Below are 9,810 nucleotides of genomic sequence, written 5' to 3'. Positions count from 1 at the left end.
TTGCAGCTAAGAAGAAATGAATCCTTATGTTGCTAATAACACGAAGCAAAAATGGACAAAATTTGATTACCAGTGCATACTGGTCCAAGGTTTATAAATAAATGTAACTCACACGCCCCGTCGACCGTGTCCATTATTCTGTTCTATTGAAATAAGGCTTAGCAAGAATTATAAACGTTCAAATACTGCGCGACGATTGGTCAAATTTTTACTCGTTTTTTCTTTGTAATTATTACTTTCGTTGCGTAGGGCTATTTAATTCCTTTGGCTCTTTCGATTGACCCACCTTGAGTCGAGCAGAAATAGCTGTTTGAAGCAATCTTTCTAACTACAGAATAGCAACTGTTACTGTTGCCAGAGTTAACTACCATTTTATAGATCACGAGTTCAAAATGCAAAATCCTAGAAAGGTAGTTTCATATATCCAAATCCATTTTTAGAAAAATTGAACAACCATCTGCAGGAGACGCGAAACCTAGTGGGTCACTTGATCCGCATTTCACAGACATACGTGTCATGAGCGTGGAGAAGTAGAGAGGGAGACGGCCAATACATTAAAAGTCTCACAAGATTTTTGCAAAATTGCGTAAGTACGTCGACACATTTATCGGAGTATAAGTGTGCGGTTTTCGTGTTATATTCAATTAGTGGAAATTAAATTAAATTCGCACTGCGAAATTTCCAATTTACTTATTTTTTATATTTTTTTTTTAACATTGCCGCACCCAATCATTAAAATGGAATTGAAAATGTTTTTCTTCCTTTTTGTGTCGAAATTTCCACAACTACAAAGAAAAACATTTGATCCTCTTACGAAAATAGACTTTTCCTATCTAAGTGCCCTCTTAACTTTAATCTACAATCTCATTTTTCTTATTTAATTTCTATTTTGTTGGACGCCTCGAGCACTTACGCATGCATTTATGTTGGCGGCAGGAGGGGAGGCGTGCGCACGGAATCAAATGGTCAAGTGGCTTTCAGCAGTCGCCAATAGCCCAAGCTTCGTATACGAATATATGTGTGTCCGTACAAAGCTAACACACCCCTCTGCTGCCCATTGTAATTGGGTATAAAAGCGCTTTTTTACAATGTAGTCGCACTGTGTTCGCATAGATAAGAATGGCGTTTATACAAATCCACACATATGCATGTGTGAACTCATACACATCCACATATACATATGCACTTGTTTAGTTGAATGTGCTCGCACCTTTGATCACCCGAAGAGGTGTATTGTTATCCGCTGCATGTGACTAAAACTGAAACTTGTGACTGAACTGAAACACATAAGGCGATGGCGAAGGAAGAGAAGCGAAATCTACTCTCACGAAATTCTTTATTCATATTTAAAGCAGTTTTATTCGCCAGATATTTATGCATCGCAGATATGAAAGTGTTCATGCGACATTCTTTCCGCGCTTCTTCGCCGATATTTGCACAGGAATCGAAAAGTTTGCCACCCAGTTTCAACTACAAACCGCGAATAATTTCATTTTCATAGAGCGGATTCATTCTCTTCTACTATATAGGCTAAAGTGTACGAAATATTTCTTTTAGATATTCTATATATTTGATATTTGGCTTTGGGCACTCCAACAATGATGAAATATTTACCAAGGTTCTATTTTACAAGGTTTTTCCGGAAAGAAATAGGATTGATTCTCTTCCGCCGCGACTCTACTTCGGAGCGAGCGCGGATCGACTGGATTCGGTAGAGGGCGTTCCTAGCTAACGAACGGGCGGTCAGTTGTCTCCGAATACCTGCAGAATCAGGACAAACATTATCGCGCGACATGTTTCCGTGAGTGACCCCCAATTTTTGTATTACGTAATCACAGCTGACGAATCATGGACCTTTGAGTATGATCCCGAAATTTTTTTGTTTCCTTGCCTGAAAAGGCCGATGAAAGGCAATCATTTTCAGACGACTCAAGGCTATTCCGCTTTTGGAGGGATGTGATAAGCATTCGTAGTTTTCCGAATTTGTAAATGCTTGTTCCGAACTCGTCCAGTTCCAATCGGGAATGAGTAAGCTGTGCTTATTCGTCGGTCGATGCACATCATAATTCGAATCGAAACTGAGCAAATACATTTTAATTTTCTCTAGATACTCTCGTATAGACACGACAGTTGTGTCCACGAAAACGAATGTGCTCAGCTACCAATGCGATTAGACCCAGCCAACGCCGCGACAATTTTCAAAAGCTGTTCACTAATGTATCTACAATAGGCACGACCTTAACCTGAGGAACCTGGATTTCAGTATTGGCGTCCTTCTAACAATATACACTTTAAGTAACTTAAGTGATTTTGTTGCTCCATTTAATAGGCTATGTGAATGAATTTAAATAGCGAAGCCTCTGAGCCAGAAATTTTGCGGCCTGTTCAGATTTTCCCCTCAGGGTACATACATACGTACATGCTTTGTGTACACTAGACGCCATTTACATTCAAAATCCTCATTGGACAGTGCTCCTTGGCCCCCTTAAGCCATTTGAGCCATTTGCAATTTACAATTCATTTTGCTTAGTTGCTTCTGTTGGACAATAGGCCTCTTATTCAGGTGCAGGTGGGGTGGAACTTCACAGAAATGAGATAAAAGAAACGAGTCGGAGCAGCCAGCACAGAGTTCGGCAAACAAACGCTTTGGCATGTGCATTTGTTTACATAGACCTGCAGTCATTATTTGCGGCATACGTTAAGGCGCTGATCGGCTACAAAAGATTCGATTTGATAAATTTCCGTTTTTCTCCTTTGTGCCGTTCTACTTCTCGCCCAAGGCTCTGCTTTTGTATTGTTTGGGGTTTTCTTTCAAAGCGATTTACAAGCACATTTGCGAATGAAATTTTGATTTCACTTTTAAAAGTCCCATTTTCGCTTAAGTACATATGTATGTGTGTTTGTATGTGCGCATATATGCATGTACACATATGTATGAGAATTCTAATTTCCGTGCTCTAATCGTACATACAACAATCAGGCATGTACATATGCATGTATGTACGTATGTATTTACATATATGTACTTAAGTGAGCTTCCTGTAGTTGACCATTTACAAAAACAAACTTCGCTCCTCAATTCATCTACTCAAGTATTCATTTAAACATTCATTTTTACAGCTTGAAAAATGAATTTCGCATATTGGACAAGGTTACCATTTATTATAATGAAATTTGGCATGTACGGGTAACGCCTGCCTCTCATGTAGCGAGTATGTAATATACAGGGCAGCAGTAGATTGCATTTGTTAAACCATTTATCATGGTGAATAATATGGAGTTTGGCTATTTTCCTCGCTTGCACAAATTCAAGTACGAATGTGTGTGAATATGTGCTAGTGATAGATTAATATTCAATTATTCCTCACCTTTGATCAGAGAAAAGCTAGAAATGTTCACAAATCTCATAAAAAGTGCTTCAGGTTCTATATAAACTCAGTTCTAAAGTCAGCTTCATAGTCGGTCACACACATTAACTACTTTCTTCAGACGCAAGTTTTAAATCCAACATCAGGCTGCCTCCGGAAGCTTAACAATTGACAGCTCTTCTCAATATTCAAATCCACGGCTCTACAAAAGATCGTGAACCTGGAAAATTGTTTGAAGCGTATTTCCTGATGCCACCACAAAATAACAACTTTATTCATTTTGGGTTCACATAAACAACGTTACAACGCTATTCTTGACTTTCGACCAGATGTCCTTTCGGCCAACAAAAACTTAATTTTACTACGAAAACACGAAAATAAAACATATCCACTTAGAGCTTAAACCACGTTAGTAGTTTAAATTTCCTCAATCTTAAATTTGCTGCCAGACCAGACTTAAAAGACACCCTCAATGCACTCGGCGACACATTTAGGACGATCGACTTTATATCTTTTTTGCTACTACAAACTAACAACGATTGGGCTGTTTAGGGGTATACTGGTTGAGGTGTTTGAAAAAGTCGATTTTTTTTTTAATTTTCAAAGTTTAGACCTTAAAAATGTCCTTATACTCTTCAAGGGATATTTAAAAATTCGAATTATTTTCGCAGCCGATTTTGTAACGTCAAACGCCAAGCGTTTCACAAAATTTAAACGCGTTATTCTCGAAATTACTTTTTTGTGTGGGTTGACATGACATTTCAAGTTCAGCTTAACCGATTCCTTTGAAATTCGATAAAAATCTTAGTTGTATAGTACATCTCTCACAAAATACATAGCGAAATTTTATTTTTAAGTATTTTTTAAAAAATTCGAAAAAGTTAAAAAGGAAGTAAAACTATTGTTTTTATTTGCAGCTCCCATTTTTATTATCCTTTATCTTAGTTTGAAGAATCCTAAAACTTAGGCGTCTAGACCAGAATATCCTCTCACAAGAGCATTATTTAGACTTCAGGAGAAATATGATCGATTCATCGAAAATCGAATATATTTGATTTAAGTAATAAGTACAAGTTAGCTGGCTGGTTTCTTCGACCAAAGCTACATGACCATTTTGGGTTCGTTACTAAAAGTCGAACCTAAATCAAATACTTGAAATACACACACATACATAGTTTCCATATCTTTGCATGTGTGTTGCATGCGGGCTGTTTGGCCCACGCACGACTGATTTGAATGCGCTCATTTGTTCGGATGTCAACAAGTTGACATATTCTAAATTTGTGTTCCCTTCGTTTTGGTAATTGATTGCGGAGCCTTTCAGGCATATGAGCACATTACGCAATTAGAGGCACATCTCCACATACACACATACCGACATACAAACATGGGGATGGATTTGCATCTGGGAAAATGACAAAGCTTTGGGAACTTTATTCAACTCTAACATAAAATAAGTTTTAACATGGCTGTTGGCAATATTGTAAAATGAACTGGAAGTTCACAAGGTTTATTCAACTTAACTTATCATTAGCAGAAGACGACCACAAACATTTGGATATATTGAATAGTACTTCTTTTAAGGACGTCTTTCCGAGAACTTGCCGATTCTTCACAAAATTTTAGATTTTCGTCGAGGCCCTTGGTTACGCGAGACACGTGCGACCTCCAAATTTAGCCCCAGCAGATGTGTACATTCACTCCTTTGGATACAAAAATTATGTAAGACGAAATGAAGCACGAGTCAACAGAAGTCTTTCAACTAAAAAACTGTTTGGCACAAAAAGCAAACAAATAAATTGAGTTACAATTTCAGCAATGAGCAAATAGACGCGGGCGAAAGAAACTAAAACATCGAATTATTAAACGAAAAGCGAGGGCAAACAACGCAGCTATACATATGCACGCACATACATACATACATGCATTTGTATATACATATGTATGTATAAGCAAACAGAAACAAGCAAATTTTCAGCAACTCGAGCGACTAAATCAAAAATCCATTCACATACACCAACTCAGCCAAAAGAAACGCAGTCCCTTGATCCCTCAGTTCGGATGCTGGTTCGGCTGAGGTCCAGTCCGAGTCCAAACTCGAATCGAAATCATACAAAATTATGTCAACAACGAACACATTGCAAAGCAAGAAGCAAGAACAAAAGCTTGAAAATGAGCGATTTTTAACAGGGCGGTGGGCGAGAGGCGGACCCGACTACAAATATTTGCGTTAAAAAAGTTAAAAGGCAAACATTAGCAATAACGGAACGACTGCGAGGATGCCAAGAACAATATTTGCTCCAGTCAACTGCCAACTGCCAGGAAAACTGAATATGTAAGTTGCAGATGTACGATTGTACGATTGGGTATGTGTGTGCTTGTTGGTGTGCGCTTTTTTGTTTGCGTGTTGTTGTCCGTAGGTATTTAAGCATGTGTGTATGTAGATACAAATAACGGCAATATGAACATCGAAATAACTGAAAATGATGACAATGATTATGTGTACCTTGGAACATTTGACAAACACACGAGCTTGACTTCAGACCCGCTTTACTCGCTGTATACTAAAATAATATAATATATTTATGTATGTTTGTATATGTGCGTGCGTATGTGTGTACGTGTACTTCTGGCTATACAAATAGAACTTAAAACGCGTCGTTGGAAATGTTCGCAACGTCCCGCTTGTTTGACTGAGAGCTTGCTGTTTATTCGCTGATAGCCGAGACGCTAACTCCCGTGTGCTCGTACTTGCGCACCCATAAGCTTCAACCCTCGCCATTGTAATCAACTGGCGGTCGGTCAACCTCCCCTTAGCGCCGGAATTTACAAAGTTTAAAGCGCTTTAAATTGTTTCGCAACTGTAGAGGGTGGCTGGCCAGGAACAAAGGCCAAGAAGTGTGGGCGCCAAGCTGCCATAACGAATCTCGACACATTGGCGAATGGCGAGCTTGGATTTACATGTTTGCATTTAAATGGATTTGTAATGTGCACTCACAGACACTCCTGCTCATGCAGACACACACATATTGCTTTGAAATCTCCTTGGAAATCGCACGAAACACACGAAATTTACTCGTATACAGCATGTATGTACGAGTATGTGTACGTGTGCATGAATTGCACATCAAACATACATACGCACAAACACATTGGCTGTTACCGTTTGCCCAATTTGCATACTGTGAGTCCAAATGGCGCCTGACGAAGCTGTGTGTTTACAAAATGGCCGACTTCACTTGATGTGTTGGCATCCAGCTTCCGCAAAGTAAGCCATGGTATCAAGCAGCGCTTAGCGTTCCACAAAAGAGATCATTTTACTCGTAAAAATGTTTAGCAAAGTTTATCTCTTCCCCGGTCTTTTGTCTTGGCCGAATTTGAAGCCCCTCCAACGTGTTTACACAATTAATTAACTTCACGCATAGCTTCTCTCGACGCCAATCACATCCCCATCGCTATTTAGTTTAGTGGTGGTGTCATGCGAGTGACAACATGCTAACAAACTTGACCATTTGAAATAGTAAACCCTTTTCGTCTACTTAAAACCATTTCAAGAGGCCTAATCATTTAACGCACATCATAAAAATCACATCAAGTGTTTTTTATTTACAAAAGGGTAAGGACACACTGTACAAGCACTCACACCCTTATGTACATACATACACATGTGGAGCAGTGGAGAGAGGAGAAATCAGAGAAATTGCGCCAACCAATTTCTTTAGCAAAAAAGGACGAGCAAACAAGCTCTATTCTATTAGTATTCTAGAGGTGTCAATGTATGTGTGCAAGTAAGAATATATGTACATATAGCATGTACGTACGCATAGATTGCAGATATGATCTCAAATCGCATGCCAATATCTTTGTGTTTCATGTTTTCTTCTAATGACATTAAATCTTAAATCAATTCCAAATGCCTAAATGTTTGTACACATATAACTAGTTTATATAAATCCAACCAGAACATCTAACATGCGGTGGCTTTCTTATTTATTTATTTTTATAAGGTTAACTGATTTCTCGTTTGCTATGAAAAGAAGTATTAAGTAAAGTTATGTAAATGATTTTTGTCCAACAAGAAACCAGAACTTACAGTTTGAAATTTTTATAAATAATTAATTCACTTACCGTCAATAGATATATTGAGATTTCTCAAAAACACTCCAGGAGCACTTAGTCATAATTCTTTGCATTGCACAATTTCCTTAAGCCTTCTCTGCTAGAAATAAAAAAATAAAAATCAGAATTTAATTACATAAAGTTGTGTGGTTGGAAATGTCTTTTTTTTACGAAAGTATCTTTCAATTGTTATTTTCAAAGTACCTTTAAGTATTTCTCAAGATTGTCTTTAGATTTCATTTTTTAATTTTTTTTTTACAATTTATTCGTATGCAGATCTCACTCAAAAACACAACATTCACAGGCCGTTGCAAAAAAACACATTTTTATTGGCTGGAGTATTTTAAAATTATATTTTGAATTATAAAAACAAAGTTAAACAGCTGATTTTGGCATTATGTGTGGTGATGTTCTCTGATAAATAATTGTTTTCGATCTTCTCCGCGTTCTTCGCTTTGACTGTATCATGGCTCACAACCAAATAAGCGCGGCACCCAGCGTCGAATAGTTTGAAGCAGAGAAGTAAACTGGCTATTCGCAATTTCAATTTATTGTGAACGAAGTATTCAAGTGACAAGTGGCAGAACGGCTGTTTTTTAGACAACAAATAAGCTGATTGATATCGCGTACAATTGCAGAGTTTTGATAAATTACGTGGCGTTCTGATTGCTACCGTTTTCGTTATAAACTAGATGATGGAAATTATATTTTAAATATTCCAATATTAACATAACCTTTATTTAATGGCTTTCGTCCAAGTGGTGCAGGTGATACTAATCGCCGGCTTGTCATTGGTAGCTGGAATCCTAGCTGTGGTAAGATATGTTTTTGAATATATATTTGTTTTGGAAATACATTTAAAAAATATTTCAGCTTTTTGTTATACAAAAAGCTATAACAAAACCATTTCCTGTTATTAAAAGACGTAAGGAGGAAAAGCATTTCCTTGACCCGATAAAGATACAAAATGTTGATTTCCCCCCTGTGGAAGATGCACCAACAGTCCATTTAAGTGTTATTATACCAGCTTATAACGAAGAACAACGGTGTGAGTAAAACGATTAAAAATACATTTTCAAAAAAATTATTAAATACAATTTGTGTTTTTCAGTGCCAAAAATGTTGGAAGAATGCATGAGTTTTTTAGAGGAAAAAGCGAAAGATGAGACATTTACTTACGAAGTAATTGTCGTTAGTGATGGGAGCAGTGATGGCACAGTTTCGCTTGCATTAAAGTATTCAAAGCGCTACACCGTGAACAAATTTCGAGTGTTAGAGCTTTTGGACAACCGAGGCAAAGGTGGAGCTGTTCGTTTGGTAGTTGAACAAGTATTGAGTTATTATATTATTTTTTAATTATACGTATTTTTGAAGGGAATGCTAAGTGCAAGAGGCCGATACTTATTATTTGCTGACGCAGATGGTGCGACAAAATTTTCCGATTACGATAAGTTGGAAAATAATATGAAGAGTATTACAAAAGATTGGGAGTCAGATGGAATTGTGGTAGGATCGCGCTCACATCTTGAGCAAGATGCTATTGCATCACGTAGTCTATTCAGGTTAGTAATGCGATTTTACTTTGCAAGTGTGTGTTTTGCAGCATTATGATTTTGTTCCATATATTTTTAACAGAACACTCCTTATGCACGGTTTTCATTTCCTTGTATGGCTCTTTGCAGTCCGAAGTATACGAGATACCCAATGTGGCTTCAAATTACTAACTCGTTCCGCTGCACATACTTTATTTAAAAATTTACACGTAGAACGTTGGGCTTTCGATGTAGAGCTTCTATACATAGCGGAACGCTTGAAGATGCCAATAGCTGAGGTGGCAGTAAATTGGAAAGAAATTGAAGGCTCTAAATTGACGCCGGTCTGGTCCTGGATTCAAATGGGAGTTGACTTATTTTTGATATGGTTCAGGTATACGATCGGAGCATGGCAACTATGTGACCAAAATAAAGAACATGTGTCATAAAAGTCAATAATTTAATTTTAATAAGAAATTCGCGCAAACTTACGTTCCAGTACTACTGCATTATTGAAACACGATTGTTAAAACAATACATATTTAAGTATTCTAAAAGTAAACCAAACTGATGAATGTTTTTTTTTTTAATAAATATTTGCATTTTCTCGAAAAAAGAAGTAATAAAGTCTGGGTAACCAAGTTATTTACCTAAAAATTCAGTAAATAAAATCTTAAGTATAAGTTTCTATTGTAAATCAATTTGCCCTTTTTGTAAAAGGTGGACAGTTATAAATTACATTTAAATCTGTATTTTACCAGACATATGTTACATTTACATGTTATACGTAA

General features: G+C 37.1%; 1 protein-coding gene across 1 annotated transcript; it reads left to right on the top strand.

Annotated features, from left to right (window-relative positions):
• The first annotated feature begins 8,060 nt into the window (after window positions 1-8,060).
• LOC105229271 (dolichyl-phosphate beta-glucosyltransferase) lies at window positions 8,061-9,681 on the top strand. Its single transcript, XM_011209440.4, has 5 exons — window positions 8,061-8,302; window positions 8,361-8,535; window positions 8,599-8,804; window positions 8,862-9,049; window positions 9,123-9,681. Exons 1-5 carry the CDS (start codon window positions 8,231-8,233, stop codon window positions 9,466-9,468), a joined length of 987 nt encoding a protein of 328 aa, XP_011207742.2. The 5' UTR covers window positions 8,061-8,230; the 3' UTR covers window positions 9,469-9,681.
• Window positions 9,682-9,810: the final 129 nt, after the last annotated feature.

This window comes from Bactrocera dorsalis, unplaced genomic scaffold (genome assembly GCF_023373825.1).
Source record: "Bactrocera dorsalis isolate Fly_Bdor unplaced genomic scaffold, ASM2337382v1 BdCtg073, whole genome shotgun sequence".
Taxonomy (NCBI): domain Eukaryota; kingdom Metazoa; phylum Arthropoda; class Insecta; order Diptera; family Tephritidae; genus Bactrocera; species Bactrocera dorsalis.
The sequence above is the reverse complement of the archived record's forward strand: the minus strand, read 5'-3'. Positions and strand labels throughout refer to the sequence as shown.